A 23,089-nucleotide genomic window follows, 5' to 3' on the forward strand; every position below is an offset into this window, starting at 1 on the left:
TTAACAGTATTACTTAAACAACATTCAAACAGAAAAATGAAAATAGCAATATTATGGAGTTCTTGTGTCCCACAAAGTGTATCACGAAATTTATCACCCAATTCTTCCAGGCAATTTTGAGTAGCTGCTATAGAAAACCTACAATACAATAACAATAATCAATATGGATCACAACTCAAGTGATGAGCAAGTAGCTCTGACTACTTCATCCACCTAAACTCTGGAATTTAATTATTGCTTTTATTTTATTTAGACTGACCTTTTATTTATGGTTTTGGTAAAAACAAATTTCCCAAAGTTGCTGTTCTCTATCTCATGTCCCACAGTGATCTGAGGTGGGCATGCCATCTTAGAGTGCTGTAAATTCTAAAAATTTTATTATCATCCATGGAAATTAAAAAAAAAAGAATCAGTTCATCCCCAAATATAAATCTAATGTAAGGCTGATGACACTTGGACACTGTACTCCAGCAATGACTTATTGAGCTGAACAGTTAATTAATTTTTTGTTTGCAGATAGAATACATCTTGAAATTAATTTCATGTTTACATAAGTTCCAAGGGGAGAGGGCAGGAAAAACAGAGAGGAGATAATAGAAAAAAAGAACAAGAATGATCAGCAATTGAAAAGAGAAATACTGAATATGAAAGCATGAATGCCTTTTTACACACCCTCCAGCTGCAGCTGCATGAAGACAAGTCCTGCCAAAGTCATCTGGTGTGTCAATGTCAAAACCTACAAAGCAAATATTTTGTAAAATCATTATGTAACATCACCTTCCACAAAACTGCTGTCATCTGCTGTTAAGAGAAATGCTTGCTAAGCAAACTTAACAGCTATTTGCAAAAGAGCATTCAAGCATTAAAATTTTCTTCATTTGAAACATGTCCTTGCTATTTCCAATGTTTTGAAAAACAGGCATTTAAATAAAACTGGAAGGGGTAAGCTAAAAGACAAGTAGCTGCACTGAGGCTGTGCTCTTCCTCATTCTATTTACCTGCTAATATTTCAGTGCCATTTACTATTGAACATAAGATATATGCAGGTCATATGAAAATTCAGGAATACACTAGAATTTATCACTGTTGTGCAGAGATTATTAATTTTTGGGGATGTCAGTATTACTAAATATAGGAGCTACTTAAATTTTATCCTTGAGTTTAGTGCTTTAGTCCTAAAGAAAGAACTTTATTGAGTTGGAGTGATGGCTGCAAATAGCAGTTAATTACAGAGGAGCTCTTTGCAGAACACTGGAGTTTTCTCTTTCCTTAAAGGCTCAGCTATGGAACTTCAAATCCAAGATCACAAACACTAGCTGTGTAATTCCATACCCACCCATATATTTTGACAGAAAGATTACTATTTAAATCAGGTTTCAAAGCTACATTTTTGGTTTGAGAAAACTATTACACTCTTGTAAGAGTTTTGCTCTTGTGTAATGTAACTTATTTACTAAATCTCTATTTGTGGTACCTAGGAATGCTAGTTTTTTGTTTTTGTTTTTTTTTTTAAGAACTGTTTAGCAACAGTAGATAATGAGCAACATAAGACATGTTATTCAAAAATACTATTATTTCAAGACTGTTTTCCTACTCCATATCCCCTAAAACAGGTTTTGTATGCACCACTATGCTTTTATCCCATTTCAACAGGGAATGGTCTATAGCATATATTTAGGAGAGTTTATTAGCTTGGTTTGAAGAATAGCCTTTGATGCCTTTCCACATCCCTAAGTTGCTTGTCTACCATCACTAACTACTTGAATGTCATTCAGTACTGGGATAAGGCAGATTGGTGACATTTTGTTAAGGTTTGCATATGAATAGAAATGAATTTAAAAATCAGGGATCTTAATTTTACATAAAAGAGACATCTCCCAAACCCAAAAAGGACACATACTCTGCATATACCAATCCCCACACCACGAGCACATCCTAAAAGTCTTTGGCAGTATGTAGTCTTTCTAGCCTGAAGGCTGAACATTCTCTTCAATTCCTTATCTGCTCCAGGCTAGATCTGCCTCCAAGTTTTCTCAATTCATGTAAAAGCCACAGAAATCACTTGCAAGTCCTCCACATGATTTCCTTTGTCATACTGAACCTCCAGTAAGGGCACAGCCAGCATCACAGCACGTGCAGGAAGGAGAAAGAGCCAGTATCCCTCATTTTGAACACATCCCATTGAAATATTGTCAACTATTGGACAGTTCTTTCCTGAAGTGAATCCTTGCAAGTATGCCCATGACAGGACAGTAAATAAAAAACCTTTCCAGTAGGTAGCTTCAGTTATATTCCTCTAGTTCTTCTCCCAGGTTTCCCTATCTAACAGTACAAAGCTGGGGAAGCAACTTATGCTTCCTTTTCCCCAGTTCTCTCCTTTCCACTTATCTTTTTTCAAAAAAACATTAAGTGTCTTCAGATTAATACAGAACCATTTAGTTTATTCTTCTTCTGTTTCAGAAGCTTCATTTGGATAAATCTACCTTCTCAGAACTGCACTGGTTCAAAGAGCTCAGAATTCACCTAAGATTCTGGTCAACAAGAGAAGTAATGACCTTCCAACATCCACATCTTCAGGGAGGAGTCAAACATCAAAAGAAAAGTGCAGTCTGCATTGCATTTGGTTAACAACATAATACCAATGCAACAGTTTCTTAATATAGTAGTCTACAGAGTCTTCAGAACTATTAGGTGCCCACTACAGGAATAGATGGGAATAGACTGATCTGTATTAAGCTAAAGACATCATGGAATGGAAATTGGATGGTCCATAAATTAATAAAAAATATTATCAATCTTTCTCCTTGAAGTTTCATTATGGTCTAAACCAGTCATCCCACCTCTATGGCCAACTCAAAATGCACAAACACGATACTAAAGAAATTATAAATATATTATTAAATTTTGGATTTTTTTTAAACTTATGTCTGCAAAAGTTTGCATGCACTTTAACTATGGACTGTCCATTAAAAAACAAGCATTGGCCCCAAGGTACTAGTAAACTATAAGGATTTCTATGCATCACTAAATTAAGACTTAATTAAAAGCTATTCTATGAAATACACAATGAAGTACAAAGCACCTTGTAAGAATTTACAAGAGTGTCCTACCTGATGAGAGGAGCTTTCTGCAGCAGTCTGAAAATCCACTTAATGCTGCCAAATGGAGAGGAAACATCCCATGTATACCCCGCCTAAGATACACCATAATCAGGTATCACAGTTTCATTACAATTAAAATAAAACAAACATGATTGTGTGCCAAAGTGCACATGCATGGTGGGTTCAGCAAACCACCTAATTAGAATACTGAGCTAACTTCACATCTTAAACACTTCCTTCCAAGCTATCAGCATGCATTATCAGTGCAAGAGCCTATTAAAACTTTCAGTGCTTTTACTTCAAATACATTACAGAAAACCCTATTTCTCTTTGTTTTGGTACAAATTGTGATATACTGACTAGCTACTTACAAGTACAACAGAGCATAATAAACAAAGCATTTCCTGTTGCAAGTTGAAGATGATATTAAAAACTGCACTAGTTCTGTTAACCTAATAAATACACTTGTAACTTATGTCAGCTTGCATTCATGTCAGTAAAGTTACCTACTTTGCAGTGTCAGCACCACTCGTGATCAGAGTGTTGATTAATAGCTCATGGCCATATCTAGCTGCTATGTGCAAAGGGGTATTTCCATTCTTATCTTCACAGTCTATTTCAGCTCCTATAATAAAGAGTAATTACTAAGTAAGGGTATATGCAGGCATTCAGATACTTTGTTAGAAAGATAGGACTGATGATCATTTAAGTAACATTATTAATTGCCAGTGACTGAGTAGTTTGGATTTAAAACTTATACAGATTTCAATGGTTGAGAAAAGCATTTTAGTATGTAACCTTATGGGACAAACTGGATTGTGGAAAATAACCTGGGTTATGGAAAACAAATCTATATACATATTCCTGCATTCTTAAAAAGAAATGGTTCATCAGTGTAACTTATCAAACTTTATAAACAGATATGCCAGACTCCACCACTATTACTGGACACTGGACATGAAAAAAATTCAGCATGTTGTTACCAATATAAGAGGATGAAAACATCCAAAATGGAAAGCTTATGACAAAAATACTCCCTCCCCCTTTTTACCATTTTGAATGATGGTTTGGGATCTTGAAAATCTACCATGGATCGCTGTCATGTGCAAAGGTGTTTTCCCATCTTTACTCTGGAAGAGAAAAAAAATACTGTTACTTATCACCAGTAACAGCAATTAATCAGATCTGATAAAAGAAAAACCAACAAAAAGGACATTTCTTACTTCTTTTCTCTCTACACTCCATCCTTTAAATTGTTTCTATGCACAGACAGATGCTGGCAATGAGAAGTTCAGCATGACATGGCAAGCTTTTCACAAGAGCTGCTCTTAGTCACTCTTCCAGATGCCAGTGACAACTCATGGATGCCCACTCACTCACACTCACAGTTATCCCTAAGATAACTCTCGAGAGGATGATGACAGCACACAATTTCAGCAACAAGTCTATGTCCAACCCCTCCCCTCCCCAAGGCTAAAATAAAACAATGTTTTAAGATTGTTTATTGAAAGAAAGTAGCTGTATTTACTAGAGGGGTTTAAACATTATATTAGAAGACAACACATTACAAAGCTCATGTGTTTCCTAGAAATTTCTGTAAAGTGATGTTTGTAAGCAATTTATCATAAACTACAAGTAATCCTAGGGTAGAACTATTCAACCCTACTAGGTACTACACATTTGAAATGCACATCTTGGATGTGCACTTAATCATTCACCCAGTAAAGACACCCTTGAAGCAGGCTAACAGCAACACATAAGGAAACTTCACTTTTTAACAGCTCAGTATCAAAGCACTATTTTTACTGTTGCTATTATTTTGGAATGATCTTCCTCTCATACTTGTCACAGGTAATGGGAAAGCTTTACAGCAGAAAAAAGTTCCTACACATGCATACAAAAAATTGCAAACACAACACAGAAAATCAAAGTACCCTTGAATGCACGTGCATACTGCATCTATGTTTTCAATGATGCCTTTGAAGAGTATGAAATGTTCACAAAACACAAAGTCAAATCAGACAAATATGGCAGGGGAACATATGATATGAACACGTGTATTGAAACATCACAAATTGTTGTCATATGCAAAAGTGTCTTCCCATCTTTACTCTCCCTTTGGCACCAAATGGACATGGTTCTATGGATGTGACACTGAAAGTCTGGTAAGACCCTTTTAAGGATGGATATGGAATTTTTCATTGTGTCACTGCCCAGAGCAGCATAACAGCACAATTATGTGAAATACTGTCTTCTCAGACCTGGGTTGAAAGAAATAAAACACTTGATAAGGAATTAAGTTATCTCTAGCTCTTCCAGCTAGCAGATTTCTTTGACCATAAATAATCCAAAAGACAACATCCACATATCCATAGCAGATGCAAATAAACACAGAACATGGGGTTGAAATCCTCTTGAGGATTTAGACAATCAATTTTAATTCTGTCATTGGATGCCTTAAGAAAAAGCCAAATAAACACACCAAAAGTGACAACTTCTTCAAGCAACCTCTGTGCTCCACTTTTCTCTCATGTTTCTCCCTACAGTTCAGTTCTCATCTCTTTTTCCAACCACTAAAATTCTCTGTGCCCAATTACTTTAAAACAACTCTTAGACATTGGTGACTTTTCTCCTCACTTTTATCCTTCTTTAAGCTAAAGAATCTATAGAATCTATTAATTTCTATTAATTAAGAAAAAATATCATATAAAATAAGCTTAGTGAAGTAACAGACAGAATTTCAGGACTCAGATAAAGTAGCCTGCAGTCTTAGTGGCTTAGATGGAACAAATCTGTATCTCATAGGAAGGCTAATGAAGAAAAAGAAGATGGAGATGAAAAAACACAGATCTCATAATGTACCTTACAAAGACATAGGAATAACTTAAGGTGACAGTATTAGAAACTGAAGAGCACTGTCGTTAAGTTTTCTCACAAGAAAACTGCAGTAAGATCTTGAAAAGAACAAAACATGCTACAGAATAATTTTCCACTTATAAATGAAAAAACACAGTACAAACAAGAAGAGATTTTTATATTTACTCTGTTCAAATTTACTTAAAAATGCACTTAACATAGATTTCTAAGACTGGATTTTATGAAAGTGCCTCTCTCATGTCTAATAGTCTCAAGTTCCTTTCCAGCCCAGGAATAACACAACATGCGATTGTCTATAAGCACATAAACATAGAACAGGTATAAAATTTAATGAAGACAATTCCCATGTAGAAGCAGGTATAGGATAGCATTCAGAATTGCCTTCTAAGACACTAGAAAAGGATATATAGGACCAGAACCAGTAGCCAAACACTTCTTTAAGCAATGAAATATCAATGCTCTATTAAGCAAATCACTATTTCCTGAGATGCCAGGAGATTGGACTGCAGAAGCAGGGAGGTATCTTCTAAACTTTGCTTCCATTTCCTTTTCTTTTTGTCTTTAGGTTCTTCTCTCTAAATATCAAGCTAACTACAGCTGTGTGATTTAATGAGATCAGACAGGATCACAGCACATGACAGGACAGCTATGGGCTAACGATAACTTTTGTTGTCTTCACTGAAACCCAGCTAAATGTGGTAAAAGGAAAGGAATCACCCAAATCTCTCCTATCACTAGAGAAAATGTATCCACAAAATACTTAGATCATAGCAAATTTGCAAAGAACAGTAATTGCTATTAGACAGAAATAATACACAGCACAAGGTGTCTTATTCAGTGATTACTCATATATTAACTGTACTCAGACTACTGAGCTTCACTGAGGGAGAGGAAATGTGGGTCTATCACGTACCAGCATTCCTCCAAATGAAATCTCCCCCTAGCAACAATTCTTATGTTCTAGTACCACCAATGAAAGTAAAAAACTTTTTCTATTTAGGTCACTGAATTTTCAAGCAGCAATGAGGTCCATAAAACAATTAATACTGTCCCATTACATCCTCATTTCAATGTGTTCTTCCATGCATGGAAATCCTGAATAGTGAGGAGGGAGTGCTGCAGTAATGAGCAATACTTAATAAGATTCACTGTTCTACAGTGGACACTGACAAGGCTATGAAAACAAGTAGGAAATTATGTCCAGAGGTGATAAAAAGCATATAACATATTTCTACTGTTCTATTATCTTCTGCTATATAATCCCTTCTTGAGATGAGGCCAGCACTCACAGATATGCACAAGAACTTCCCCTCTATCTGCCATCCAGAGTAAGAGTGTTTCCCTTTTGCTCTCCCTACTCAGTCATCCACAGCAGGAAGCACTGTAATAGTACTGTCCAGTCTGCACCTACATTACCATCCATATCCACTCTCTTACCTCTAAAATCACAGCAAAAGCTGCACATGGGAGGAAATGATTGAATCAGCCTACACAAACAATATAATTATGATGAAAAATAGATCTTAGAGCCATTTTAAGAACTACTTTGAACTCCAGCCTCAATATTTGGAAACTGAACCAGCTTGGTTTCAATAAATATTTAGTAAGAACACCCTAATTCCATCTCATTTTAAATCCAAAATTCTTTCTTAGTTACACAACATATTCTATTTTTTTAGGGATTGCTCTTCTGATTAAGTCCAAGATTTATCTTTATGGGCCTTTCCAGGGAAGTAGAAGTTGACTTAAAAATTATTTTCTTTTGCCTCAGTTCTTGCACTTTTTCACAGTGCAAGTGACAAGTTTTCATATGCAAAGTAAGGCTGTTCACGCCTTCAGGTGCAAATTTACAGGCCAAATTCAGTCATACTGGTATAAATCCACAGAAATGCTACTAACAGAGTTACAACAGAAACACCTTGATGAGGAAAGTGGGAACAAATGCTATTTTCAAGCTATAATTGCTTAAAATCCCTACATAGCCCTACTCGCTTAATTTTACACTTAAGAATTTTGATATGTACGAAATCAGCGCATTTTAATTACAACCAACCCCATAGCTAAAGCTAATGCTGGTTCTCAAATGGAGCCCTGTCCATTTCTTTCTTCTACATCAGAAATATGCCCAAAACCATGAACCCTTGCAGCCCTGCATTTAGAAAAACAGTAATTCTTGGCTTGGTAATATTTGTCAGAGCATCACAGAAGAGTTTGGGTTCAAAGGGACCTCATCTGGCTCCAACCCCATTAGCATGGGCAGGGTTCCACTTGACTAAGTAGCTCAAAACCCCATCCAGCCTGGCACTGAACCCTTCCCAGGGATGGGGCATCCACAACTTCCCTGGACAACCTGTTCCAAGGCCTCACCACCCTCACAGTAAAGATTTTCTTCCTAATATCTAATCTAACCCTACTGTCAAAGTCTGAAGCCATTTCCCCTTGTCCTATAACTCCATGCCCTTGCACAAAGTCCCTCTCCAGCTCTCTTGTAGGCCCCCTTCAGCTACTAGAAGGTGCTCTAAGCTCTTCTTTGCTCTTATTTGGGTGAGTAACACACAAATATAATCAGAAGTATATTTAACATTGTGGGATTATTTTCATGGCAGACCACACTCTACTGAAAAATGATGTTTCAAGAATGTAGGACAAAAGTCAGCCAGCCTGCAACACTGAACACTCAGTCATATGCAGCCTGGGACATTAGGCAGAGCAGAAAGCTGGCAACAAAAATAAATGGACTGTGACCTGGATATTTTAGGACAAGTTGGCAATAAACCCTATAACACAGCTCCTTACTTCTGCAGGGCACTTTGGTAATGAATTTTTCCACAACTGAGTTATGCACATTTTTATTAAATGAGCTGCATGTCTAAATATATGTAACAATGAGCAGGAACATTCATTTAGGATTTTTCCACATCAAAGAGCTTATTTTTAAAATACTCTCAAATTTTCAGTTGGCTATGAGTTTGGTACTAACAATAGATATAAAACTGTATTTTGGAATTAGTTAGCTGAAAACCAGCTTGAATCACTGTAAAAATCAGTGCTTATGTGAAGTGAACCACAAACCCCAAGATTTTTAACAGAAATGTCAGCTACTCTAATATTCATCTTCTGCACAGATTGTGCTGAAATTCAAGCATAAACCTATTAAGCAGGTTTCTTTTCCTTTTTCTTTTTAAAAAATTAAATAACAGATAATTCCTGTCATACTACATGTGGGTGACAGTTCAGGCAACCAGACATAATGACATAAGGAACACTAGGACTCTTCATTCCATATACCCATTTCCTACCTCCCTCAGCATAAAACCTGCCAAGACACCAGATACTGCCACTAAATATTTTTGAACACACTTAAGTTTTCATTACTAGAGTAAAGATCAACATAATACAAACCAGAAGGTCTTACATCTCTCTACCTACAACAAGGCTGGATTCTAAGGATTATTCTGCAGTCAAAGACTTGTGACCAAACAGAGATGTAAAATGTATACTGACTCTGCTCACACAATTTCGCTGGAGTAATTAAAACACCAGCTGTTTAAGACTTTCCATTGGCCTGATCTACTTACATTTGTATTTTTAATACACTCTTCCCCAATCTCCCTGATAGATTAGATTCTAAGATCTTACATTATCATCTCTTCAACTGCTCCAGCAATTAGGCAGGTCATACACATTTCCCTGAAATACCCCTGATTTTGTTCATATTACTTATTTATAAGAAAAACACATACTTTTGCATTTTTTCAAATTATTTGCTCTTACTTACATGGCTAGACTAGGGAAAACAAAGCATACAGAATTCTGACATTTAAATATAATTGAGATTGGCCAGACATTATTGGCATTTTTCTTCATCCTTTTGGACACTATAATATATCCCATTGAGGTTTCCAGATTCAGATCAATTCTTGAAGCAACATACTGGCTCATTTTTACTGCAGTATTTTCAAACAAATACTCAATCTATCAGCAGGAACTTCTCCGTGTTATCAAAACAAGTACGTTGGAAAAAACTACCTCTGATAAAGATGTATAGCATTTTTAAGTGTGAAAGGATGGCTTTGGATACACCTACCTTTATATTTACATCTGCTCCATTGCAGACCAAGAGCTCTAAACACAATGCTCCATGTGTTGATGCAGCAGCAAAGTGCAAAGGTGTGAACCCCTTCTCATTCACTTGATTTACATTAGCACCACAGTCTATGAGTTCATTCACTACAACATCTTGCCCATTGTAACAAGCTACATGGAGAGGAGTATTTCCATAGGCATTTGGCTCATTCATCTATAAGAGAAAAAAACCCCAAGATTAGTTAGTATGCAAAAAGCTGTACTTAATGCAGCATTTAATTCTAGCAAAGGAAAAATCTCAAGTCATGAGATTATGTTTTGGAACTCTTCAAAAGCAGAAATTAAAAGCAAGTTCTGGATCTAGCATGTTGATTGAGATCTGTGTCCTGGGGAAGATATGATTGCTTTACAAGTGAGCCAACCTCCTCCAATTGTCTCCACACCAGTTTCCTGTACGCAACTCTAAGAGAAGCCACACATGCCAAAAATATCAACTGTGGCAATTTGCATAGATGCTACACAGAAAGCATAGCACAGACCTCTATAAAACAGCATTGCAAGTTTTCATTAACAACAGAGGTCAAAGAGCCTTTTTGTGTGTGTATGTGCACATATAGAAACAGAATTTCTTGCTGTACACAACATGACACTGAATTCTGATCTACTTCTCAATATTGAGCTTCAGTTGCAATCTCCAGCCTTGCAAGACTAAGATTATGATTCACAAAGTAGATTTCTTACACTGTTTCACAGTTTACTGTTAACACTCCTTCTACAGCCAGGTACTGTAGAACCTTTTAATTTGTTTTGCATTTCAATATTAATATGGTCTCATTTACTGCAGTACTGAAGTTTCTCACAATTTTTAGTATCATCTAAAATTTATGTCACGTAGGAAAGTCAGTTCCATGTATATTTTACCAAATGAGGCAAAAGCATTTAATTTCCTGCATTTCAACAATTATTGTGTGGCAAAGCTAGGCTCAGAATTCCTATTTCCTGACTTCCAGTCCAGTGAATTAAGAGCAAGAAATATCAAATAAACAAAAAGCCCCACTAAATACACATTTATTTTCCAAGTATTGTGCAAAATCTGCAAGGCTCTGAAGGTTTTCTTTTAATAGAGAAATGAGGGTTTATAAAAGAAAATGTAGTACTTGGAGAGATCTTCCTTCACGTACTTTCACTATATCCTAACCTGTGTGCTACAAGTACTAACAAGAGTATTTTGAACAAAAAAAAAATCCCATTTAATTTTACTTTTTCTTACATCAACTCCAAGATCCAGAAGATATTTGACTACACTGATCATCCCACTAGATGCTGCAGCATGTAAGGGTGTATATGATTTCTTGTCTTTGCATGTCACTTCAGCTGTATGGGTCACAAGTAATTTCACAACTTCAATATGACCTAAAATAATAAGGACAAATGAAATGAAGCATCATATTTTATTAACCAGCACAGGTTTGCAAACTTCATAATTCTACAATTGTTATAACATGATCAAGAAACTATTCCTTTGGACCTAATGTAAAAAAAGAAAGAATTGTTCTTGTTTTCTAATCCTATCATGAACTATAAAAGCAACATAAAATAATCATCTCCACACACCCCACCCAACAACCACTGCAAAAATAAATTTGTATACTCAAAACACAATCCTGGAGAACTAGAGAAGCAAAGTAACTTTGTAATTATTAAGTATTTGCCACAAATTTACATTAACAACTTGCAAGACCATGTGACTGTCAATCTTCCACTATCACCCTAATTCCAAACACGCCCATTAAGATTTTTAAATCTTACAGGAAGTTTGAAAAATTGATGCAAACACGAAAAGAAGAAAATATTCTACTTTTACATCAAAATATACCCCCAATCCAACTTCCTTTACCCACAAAGCTTTTAAAATGTTAAGCCACATCACACAGGATTTAGTAAAGCTCTGTTTTCAAGACTGACTCAGAGATGATCTTTGAGGAACTGCAGCCTTTTAAAAGCATCAGCTGCTCTCCTAAGACAATGGAAGTAGAGTACAAGGAAGAGTAAGAGTTGGGATAATGAAGAAGGCATGGGGGAGGTTCCAGGTGGAAAAGAGAAGAGAGGGCAGGGAGCCCACCCTGCGGTGGTGGGCAGTAGCTCTCACTGCCAGCTTTGGGCCAGGGACGCCAGCACCATGACCCACCCCAGCTGCAAAGGGCAACGAGCTTTTCCCTTCCATGCCCACATGTTCCTCCTCTGCTTGCAGGCACTTGTGACACTGCCTGCTAAGAAGCCATGAAAATGGGCTAGCCAAGTATCTGTCATTCCTGCTCTATTGTTAATTTAACTGCCAAACAACTAATTACTGAAAGCACATGGATAGTCATGACAAAGACTGCTGAATAAAGAAACACATGACTTTAACAGAGCACGATACACTTGGCGCTTTACTTTTGTAACTGACCCATGTGGGACTCTTTATTTTACCTTTCAGGTGACATCCTTTCCTTAGTTAAGAAGTGGTGAGGGACACACTGAATACTTATGTTTATACTTATCCAGTCAGATATCTAAGTAGAAAGTATCAAATCCACCTTTCAGTTTAGGTGCTTCACAAAGAGTGTGGGTCTTTGCTTCATAAACAGTTAAGAGAATTTGCAAAAGTTTGAATAGGAAGTGCCTACCCAAAGGAATACAGACAAAGCTATTTTTATAAACACTCAGACACTGTGATACTTATTTTATGCTGCATACCTAACAGCACACAAAATACCATTTCACCTAGCTATACCAACCAAAGCCATAAGACTTTACCAGCGCAATGTGAAGTGCTGCAATAATATTTCGCTTCTTAATTATCTCAGTATAGTAGGAAAGAGGGGAAAGAGAAATGCAAACACAATACTCATCTTTTTACCCAAATACAATGGGGAACAGAATGAAAACAAGCTCTAAAGGAGAAACAGAAGTACAGAAGATATCTAAAGTAGTGAAAGGAATAGAGACAGTGAACAGAACAGTGACAGAAAAAACTTCAAAGAGAGGGTAAAAAGCCAAAAAAACCCCTGACCTGCATTGAAAAGGCAAGCAGCGATCAGTGGAAGACTCTCAAAGGGAAGAGCAAGGTACTTGACTTGAGAAGTGCTGCAGAGACATCCCGGTGCACCAGTGAGGGCAACACCAGCACACAGCACTGCGAGTCCATTGCAGTCCCAGCCTTGCAGCTGGACAGCAATGGGGCCGGGTGAAAAGCAGGAAGGAAGCAAAACAATGGACATCACCCTAGAAAGTTATTTATAGTAGAGTGACGAGAAGCATAACTTGTTTAATTTATGGTTAGTTTTACATGGTGGAAAACTTTTTAAGGTTCTCTCCAAACAATTGGAGCCATGTACAATGGCTCCAAATTGTGAGGGAGAATGTCATAATTATTTTTACTTTGATTGAAGGCTTTCAAAAGCTTTTTCTTCTCTATTGTCTACAGGGAAATTTAGGCAGATCAACATCAATTAAACTACATTTTTCCTGCCCAAACACTCTTCATTAAGAGACTTCCCTGTAAATAGTCTACAATATAGCACTAATTAAAATTGGAATAAATGTAGCTTATCTGCAAAACAGAAGACTTTTCATCTAGGCAAGCACAAGGCAGAAGGTGTCTCTGGCCTCTCATTGACACTTGTCAGTTCTCTGAAACTTCACATACAAGTTTCATTCAACAAAATTTTGCAAATAACCACATTCAATAAGGTGGCTGGACAGACTGCCACAGACATTGCTTTGCAGATATAAGTACATTAAAAACACTAATATTGAAATAACATTAGATCAATAATGAAGATTGTTCTTTAACTTCTGGGGTTTTAAGTACTGGTATAAATACCTGAAGTGCAATCTCATCCAGCTTCAAATAATAAATTAAGAGCATTAGTGCTGTGATGATCACTTCCTAATTGAATGGCACATTCAATTCTTTTCAAGTCTGATAAAAGGGAAGGAAGAACATTACTCTGACAGTATGGAAAGGGTATTGATCAAGACCACGAGAACAATAATTATCCACTCTGGAATAAGAATGGCGAGGCAAGAATTTGTAGTTTCAGAGATGAAATATTATTTGAAAATACAATCCCCAAGGATGCTGCAATGATCCTCTGTTTCAGGTGTCCCTTGTATTAACTGCTTACTTTTTATTTAGCATTTCTCCAAAATTTTTCACCTGTAACTAGACTTGCTAACTGATGAACATAGCTCCTCCTTTTTAAAGAACAAAACTACTTACCTTACTTTTCTTTTTCCAACAAATTAATTTTCCTCACCACAAAATACACATTTACAAGGCAATTTGAACTACACTATTAACGTTTTTTTGGCAGACACAGATAAACTCAATGTTTACAATGCAAATATTTTTCCGAGAAATATGTCAAACCACTAAACATGAGATGATTTTTTTTTATTACTACAGTATTAATCAACTGAAATATGTACATACCCATATATGCTGCCCAATGTATAGCTCGTCTGTCTTTCTTGTCAAATGCATTAATATTGGCCCCTCTAGACAACAGTAAGCTGACCATCTGAGACAGAGAAAAAGAACACAAATCTTCTATTCATAATGGAAAAAACTTTGCCTCAACAGAGAAAACCATGGAAGAAAACAAAAATGTATGTGTTTTCAGAGGATTTAAATGAGTTGGGTCTTGAATATTCCATAAGTTTTAAAAATTGGCTGTGTGGAGCCAAAAAGTGACTGTAAGGAGCACAAAACTTGATGTCAACAAAACCACTTCTTAACCACTTTATTAGTTAAATTTTGCAAAGCCCTGAAATCTTTTATATCTTCAGGTTACTAAGGGACTAATGAGTCAGAACTTATTACATATATTTCCTCTGCATTTCAGAGACAACAAACTCCCTATGTTCACTATTTACTGAACAGAAAAATATCCTGGCTTTTCCATTTTAAATTTACCTGTTACTAATTTAACTCCACTTAACAAATTTCCTTCTGTCACAAGAAAAGTGAACACTGTAATAAACTTTCAATAAAATGATGTAACACTTATTTTCCACAACTTTTCTGCACAGAGATGCATACGGAAAACAAACTCAAACACAAAATAGAGGTTGAGGATTTTTGAGGGAATGGGGGAGAAATGATTTTAACCTCAAAAATGAAATATCAGAAATATGAGGGACAGAATGACGAGTGGAAGACAAGAAAATTAACTTTTACCTCAACGTGTCCACTGAAGGCTGCATGATGCAGTGCAGTTCTGCCTGCTCGATCAGACACATTTACATTGCTTAGGAGAGGCACCAAAGCTTCAGCACACTTCACAGCTTTGTTTGCAGCTGCTATGTGTAGGGGTGTCTGCCAGTTTTTATCACGAGCATTGACATCTGCTGAATGCTTTAACAACACCTGAACAGCATCCTGAAAGCATTTACAAAAAAACCAAGCCACTTAGTAAAGATCAGAAATGACAGCCCTGGATTTAAGGACAGTACAGTGGAAAACAACTCTTTAACATTTGTTCATTTGCAAACATAATCATTGGGACACTTTAGGATTTGTACTTTATCATAAATCCAAACATGAGGATGTTCTCAAGGACATGAATAATTTAAACAAATCAACCATTTCCAGGTCTTTTATTCCTTAAGCCACATGGAAAATTATTTTGTAATCACACTGATTTCCTAAGTTTAATAAACCATCCTAGGATTTCTTCCATCAGTGGAATTCTTAGCCAAGGATTAGTGAAGTACTATGAACTTATAATGAATTTCCATCAATCTGCCAAGTACAATTTTTCAACTGTCCAAGTCTACAAATGGCAAACCTGAGATTATTAAATGTACATTTAGAGAACCACAAATAAAACTGTGCATAGTCACAAAAAGTTTCAACATACACTGTTGCAAAATTCCTGAAAACCGTTTTAAAATATTGCACTGAATTCCATCTCTCAAAATGATTATTCATTTCCTTTTGTTAGAAGTACAAGCTGTGAAAATTTGACAAATAAGACTGTAATTCTTACAGCAAGATAAACAAATCCCACTAAAATATGTGCATGCAATTGGAATGCATAAAAAAAATAACTGTGCTGGCAGTATCAACATGATGATGAATATTGCATTTTGCATCAGCTGTGTGACCTTCCCACGATTCACTAATTGCTTTTGGTGACTGCCAACTCAGTCACTGAGCACACAAATAATTGATTACCACTTTGAACTTAAAACATATTACAAGAAGTTGTTACTAGAGATTCTGAATTACACTGTGGCACAACAGCAAGGTCCATGGGCAGAATGCTAAGCCACTATTGGTCCTATTTATATTAGAATAAATAATATTTAAAATGTTGAAATTTCTTTTGCTGTTAATAAAAAAGAAGACAGGAGCAAACACAGAAGTGAAAATACTGCATCACGGGCTTGTAATTTAATGAGAATATTGAATAGGTCTTCTCTGAGAAACTGAAGCAGGTTTAATTCTTTAAAAACTAATAAAATTTTAATCTTGTCTTTTTTAACCCAAATATTAAGAAATACCATATCAGAGCAAGGAAATTTCAGAACAGCTATTACCCCTTTTGCAGAAGGAAGCATCACAATATTAGTATAAAAATAATGAATCTAATTTTTATGTGCATTTATGAATTTCATGACTGAATCTACTTGGGGTTTTTTTTTTTTTAATTTGCAACATACAGCAAGCACACACAAATAAAAATGTGACTGTCTTGTCATGAAGCTGCCTGAACTTGTGCAGCTGACAGCTAAATCCATAACTGCAGCTATTTTTTAAGTTTCAATGTCCTTGTTTAATTGCAGCTGTCCTCACTTCAAGAGTCCAGATGTTCTACTGAAATCATGATGAAGTTTTTTCATTACAGCTTTTCATCCAGTGCCCCAAACCCATATAGGTCTGTCAGCTAGAAAACAGTGCCTACATGTATCAACCCTGTACATGGGCTCCCATGACTCAGTGTGTTTATAAATAGAGAATTCTGACAAGCATCTATCAAGCTCTGACTGGTTTACTTGTCTTGTTTGCCTCTGAATAATGTTTTGTTTGAAATCTTCCATATTTAAAAAAAAACTATGACCATGATTGCATTTCTTGAAGTTATCATTTAATCCCAATTTGTTTGCAGCACTCCTCTGCCTCTGCAAGCATTACTGATGTGGAGAGCTTTTATTGTTCCTCAGCTCTGAAGAATGCAGCATTTGGTGCTTTGGTCAGCTCCCAAAGGAACAGCCTAAAAATATCTCAAGAACAAATAGCATTTGGGAATAAGAAGCCCTTGAAGATTCATTTTCAAACACTGGTTTTTTGAATAACATGATCTCTATATAACTTTGCTATTAATGCTAGTGACAAAATACTGCAGTTTATCCAGGGAATTCAAAAGCAAAAACTGAAACAAGGCTTGTTTAGATAGCTCATGGATCAAACACTTGAAGTTCAATGCTTGTCAAAACTAAAATATTCAATCCTATCTTCCCAAACAAAAATTTACTAATAAAAAACCTTTATTTGAAACGTACTGAAATGAACATCAATTTGATTCAGGATCTCAAAGGAGATAGTTTTGCATAAACTCTTCCACATAACAAGATCAGCATTTCTCTGTTTGTTTTGATCTTCTACAGGCATTTAAATTTTTTATTAGGACAACCACCACAGGGAAACAATAACCAAATAATTTCTTGCATTATGATATTCTCACAACTGAATAACTGATAGACTTCAAGAAACAGTCTACATTCCATTTAAGAATTTTAAAGTGATATTCAATACTATTAATTAATCACTTTTTTTAAAAAAAGACACTGTCAGGCCTTTAGTAGAATAATTTATTTCTTCAATAAGAAATAAACTTAACACACAATAAGAAATAAGCCTGAACACACAAGCATGTAAAAAAAATATGAAGTAATGCAAAGACCATGCTGTAAAAGTTATTCTAAATCTTAATTCTTCTTTCCTCATGCTGAACCATTCTGGTTACCTTAGCAGAAGTAAACAGGACTTAAGAACATTGCATGCAGAGTCCTCTGCTAGGGAAGTCAAAGAGAGCAAAGCTGAGAACTCAAAGTTTATAGTTTTCCTCCTTTCTTACTGCTTAAGCAATAGATACACATATATATATTGCCTTAAAAGGCTAAAAAAACCATTGTGAAAATGTTCTGCAATTCCAAACATTTGGAGTAGTTTCACTTTTTAAAAATGAACAACAGACAGAAGTTAATTTGAGATGCTTTATTTTGACACAAAGTAGTCAAAAAGAGCAACATACCTCACTACAAGATGCTACAGCTCTGTGTAAAGGAGTCAACCATTTGCTGTCTTTGGCATTAACTCTAGCTCCTGTAACAAAAAATAAAAACAACAGAAATTTAAAAGGTATTTACAGAATGACTAAAATATTTTCAAGAAGATATTTTCAGAAAGAGAACGATTTACTTATTCTAATAAAATGAATTTACTTATTCTAGGCATTTCTTTGCATTTTTCATGAAAAAAAAAAAAAAAGAAAAGAAAAGGAATCTTTCCTCCAGCTGAAATCAACCCTTTGAGAAAATTCTTTTAACACTCCCAATAATACTCTTCCACATCAAAATATACTCATATTTTTGTACTAGGTCATCCTCTATAATCTTTTGCCCTTCCAAAGCCACATAAAAGGCTGCTGTGTAAGAAAGATTAACTCCTTGCCTTCACACAGCAACAAAAATCTCATGGTTTCCCATTATAGCTGAAATTCTCTATGAAAACATAGGAAGAGGCTGCATTTACTCCCCACACCTACAGTTTCCTTGTGGTTGCCATGTCTGATGGACAGGTACATAGAATGAGGATGATTCTTCTGTTGGGACTTACTTTGGGAACAAATCTTCACTATTCCAGCAGGTCACCTAGCCCACCCTGGTACCTCCTGGTCCTCTCTTCATGAGAGAGACCATCAGCCACACCTCTCCACTTCTGAAAGCACACTCAAGGAACAGCCCTCCCTGTCCCCAGGAAACAAAGCTGCACAAACAGCTCTAAGGGACACAAGCTTGGGTTTGGATTTTAATTTTTTTCTTAATAGTAAAAGGAACGAAGGGTTTGAGAACTTCTTTCCCCTGAAGGAAGCAGCTGAACTACATCTTAACTTCCAGTGAACTCCAACAAACAAGAAAACCTAATGATTAAGATTAATAATTTAATTTATGCAGAACCTTGTAGGATATTTATACCCTGACTGGAAACTTACCATCTTTATTTTAAAACTTCTCATATTTTACAGGGATAGCTTAGATAAAATCTTACATTTTTGAGAAAAGAGTTACAAAATATTGTTGGAAAGAATCACACAGTAACACTAATGCTATGTGACCAGTGCTGATTAACATCTCAAGCTAAACATAATACTGGTATGTCAGAACCAATTGCTGTTTTTTCTATGCAAGGAACAGAAAAAGGTGGAGGGCCAGTAAGACACAAGATGCCAAAAAGGTTGCTGGTCAAATCAGGATATTCAACTGAGACACAGGGTATTTTGATCAAAGATCTGCACCAGCAAAGAAGTCTCTCCCAGGCTACTTGATCAAGAAACCCAGGAGTGTGTACAAAATCATGGCTGTATATACTAAGCAACCCAAATATCTGAGGTCAATTCTCTTGAGGTTCTAATCAATCCATCCCTTTCAGTCATAAGACTAGAACATGGAAGCTGATGCAGGATCCAAATTTCCAGTTTGACCCTAGGTCTTCCACCCACTGGACAGAGACTGAGATCTAACTGCTGGTTACAATTTCAGGGATTTCCATATTTTCTTATCGAAATTTCAGAATAGGATGCTTTCCTATTTTCCAAAGTGCAAAAGTTTTTGAAAAATAAGACTAGTAAATAGGGAAGAAAGTCCAAGTCCATTTGAAGAAAACCACCACAGTCTATCAAAAGTTTAGGAGACACCACGGGTATCTACTTTTGTCACACATCCTCAGGAACCAGTGGTGCACTGCAATACATCATGTGCCACAGCAAACTGTACTATATCAAGTCTTGCATAGAACTCAAGCAAAGAAAGAATCTGAGTATTCTAAAAGTCACTAGAAATGCCTGAAGATTTTTGGCAATCCTTCCCAGAAGACAGCAAGTGATGAATGACATCCCAAATATAATGAGATAATGATTGGTAAGTGAAATTGTAATCAATATATGTCAAAAGTATCTGTAATTCTTGATTATATTTCAGGTAATTGATGACCACATTTGGTTTGTAGCAGATGAGATAAAAAGCAAGAGCCAAAATGGTACTCCAAGTTCTACTTGCCTTCACATGCAGCCAACAACCAAAAAATAAAGACCTTCATAAACTGATTTCTATCCCTAACTTTAGGATACAAATGTCTTTAAAGCATTTGAAAGAACTTGAGTGAGTTACTAAGCCATTAATTACTATCCTGATTTTCCTGAGGAAAATGCATTTGCAGGACTTGGGGTCAGCTCAGATTCATCCAGGTAATGAAGCCCAAGATAGGAAAAGGAAAGTGCCCATCAGAAGAGAAGAAATACACATTTCCACTCTAAAAAGCAGCAGTTACCTAAGCTCTAGCTCTCAGTGAAAATGTGCTTAGAGTCCAAGCAGTGTGGAAGTGTTCAGTTTTTACTGATATTTCTGGTACATCTAACACACAGCCTAAAAACTCCACCAGAAGAGAGAAGAAATAAATACAAAAAGATACTGTACAAAAGGTTTTCACAATGATAAGTTAATCACACTTGCTAAGACTAAAGGAAAAGAATATGTAAAAGTAAGAAAGAAAATCATTAAGAAAGCATTAGCCAGAGAAATGTCTAAGGAAATCTGAAGTGATATCTAAAAGTAACGTGGTCCTCTTAATAGAACAAAAATCAACATAGCAAATACCTGCCCCTCATTCCATAAGTGGTCTTCCACCCAAAGAAACAGGGATGCCTAGGTCTAGCACATTGAAACAGTGTAAAATACAGATGCTTATATAAGTAAACTTTTCAAATACACAAAAGATTGTAGATTCTCTGACATAAGAAAAAGTTGGCTAAAGTTGACTTTTGATAACAAATCTGAATCCCTGATGGACTTACTTAAGAAAGAACCATCAAGCTTGTTTTTGCCTTCCACAACAAAAACTCTCAAAGAAGTTGCAAAATTGTTGTATTGAAAGAAAGTTTTTAAGCAATAATCAGAAAAAGTGTACCAAAAACCACATATACACTATTAATTTGGGGACTGGGAGATTGCCAGCTTTAGATACATTTAACAAACTAACATTCTAAAATTAATAGAGAGATACTTTGCCCTTAATCATCTCCAAGAAGCCATGCTACTGAGAATCATTTATATTTCATAAAGGAGCTTTTCCAAACAGCCTTGTATCTGAGGACATAATCCTCCTGTAGGCTGTTCTTTACTGCCTAGCACATGATTTGGGGAAATGTCACTGCTCCTCCCTGACCCTTCACGGGCTCTCTCAAACCTCTCACAGTCCTACCATGCAGCAGTGAGGGAATTTACAGCCTTGATCATCTGAGGTAAAGCTCTACTCCAGACCACTGAAAAGAAATGTTACAAAAATGCACACCAAATGTTATACCTCCACTGAATAACTTTTGCTTTAAGATATTGCTTCACATTTGGCTTAAAGAGAGTCTGAACACATGTATGTGTATAACCTACTGCACAGCACTGCAAATGCAATATTATCCCTGTGAAGCTCAACCTGCTGACATGTTAACCAGGGCATTTCTCACATTTCAAATGCCAGCTATGAGCAGTCTGCTCTTTCAAAGCACAGTACAGTGTATCTTAATTCCTGTGTGGAAAAAAAAATAAAAATAAAAAACAACCCTAATAAACTGCTGTTCTCCCCCTCTCTGCCTCTGTCTCTTGGATCTTCCAGACTTCAAGGGCCTGGTCTTAGTATGTTTATTAGAACTTCTCATTTGCTTACTACAAAATTTCTTATATTTCAACTATTTTAATGCCACAGAGTTTGCAAAAAAGGATAAGGGTGCTTGTCAGAGCAATCCCAATACTGGAACACAAATATTCAGCTTGAACTTAAGAACCAATCATGCGAACAACCCTCCCCTAAAACAGCACCTTCCACATGAAGTGAATTATTACTCCATGTTGGGGCACTAAGCTAAAACATTAAAGAAGATCACTGACTTCATCACTAATTTTGTTAGTACAGCCCAGTAAGGTTACACATCTAGGCAAATATTAAAGCACTTTTGCTCTACAAAAGGCAGGGTGGGAATGAGAGAGAGGTATTACATAATTTTCTTCCTAGTCCCTGAATGTTACATCTCATCTTGCCAAGTTGTATTTGCAAGACTGACAATTAGAAAGACATATTTTACTTAATAAATAAAGTACAGAGGCTACTGAAAAGCTCTGTGATGCTTACTTCTAGCAAATTTATGTTTCAAGAGACAAATTTTCTAATTGAATACGTGCGCTGATTTACAGAATGATCCTGGAGGATTTAATCCTCCCGCCCACATGTGGCAATTGCACATTTAAATGTGCAATTAGCCACCAATTCCTGGCCATATGTTTCTGCATTCTTCTTGGTGTCCATATCCTTACATTCCAGTAAGATCTAGCATCTCAACCATCTCTTACAAAGACAGACAAGGAACGACTGGGCAGGAAATGCTGCAAGGAACAACCACGCATCTCTTCCTTCACCCATAAACTGCCACACAACTCTTACACTGTCCTGTCTCACACCACCTCTGTGTTCCTCTCACAAAAACTCTTGCTGTGACACTCCTCCACAGCTCCTCTGCACCAGAACTCTTCCTATTTGGAAATGTCCTCAGAAGACTAATGAATGCAGTGGCTGAATTATGCGTCACTAGTTGGAAATAGATTAAGAAATACAACAGAACTGACAAGACATTTTCATCTTTGTTCACAGTACTGACTTAAGTACTCAATTGCCTTCCACTGTTCTGTTTGCAGTCTGTATTTTTAGC

At 36.2% G+C, this 23,089-nt stretch overlaps 1 protein-coding gene across 7 annotated transcripts in view; it reads right to left on the reverse strand.

The window, feature by feature from the left end:
* The window catches only part of ANKRD28 (ankyrin repeat domain 28), a 119,993-nt gene that overhangs the window by 23,069 nt on the left and 73,835 nt on the right, over nt 1-23,089 (reverse strand). For 6 of the 7 annotated variants that reach the window (XR_013181702.1, XR_013181704.1, XM_077176385.1 and 3 more), the window contains 9 exons: nt 18,371-18,441; nt 15,292-15,492; nt 14,545-14,632; nt 11,335-11,477; nt 10,066-10,278; nt 4,153-4,231; nt 3,612-3,726; nt 3,111-3,193; nt 673-736 (listed from right to left, as the gene is read on the reverse strand). Coding sequence is in view for 5 of the 7 variants with exons in the window: in XM_077176385.1 (XP_077032500.1) it covers nt 673-736; nt 3,111-3,193; nt 3,612-3,726; nt 4,153-4,231; nt 10,066-10,278; nt 11,335-11,477; nt 14,545-14,632; nt 15,292-15,492; nt 18,371-18,441 (1,057 nt within the window). In the remaining 2 variants the exon portion in view is untranslated. Of the gene's footprint in view, nt 1-672; nt 737-3,110; nt 3,194-3,611; nt 3,727-4,152; nt 4,232-10,065; nt 10,279-11,334; nt 11,478-13,119; nt 13,343-14,544; nt 14,633-15,291; nt 15,493-18,370; nt 18,442-23,089 lie in introns of those variants that run through there. The other variant, XM_077176392.1, reaches the window with a different exon arrangement.

The sequence above is a fragment of the Agelaius phoeniceus genome, chromosome 1, assembly GCF_051311805.1.
Source record: "Agelaius phoeniceus isolate bAgePho1 chromosome 1, bAgePho1.hap1, whole genome shotgun sequence".
Classification (NCBI taxonomy): domain Eukaryota; kingdom Metazoa; phylum Chordata; class Aves; order Passeriformes; family Icteridae; genus Agelaius; species Agelaius phoeniceus.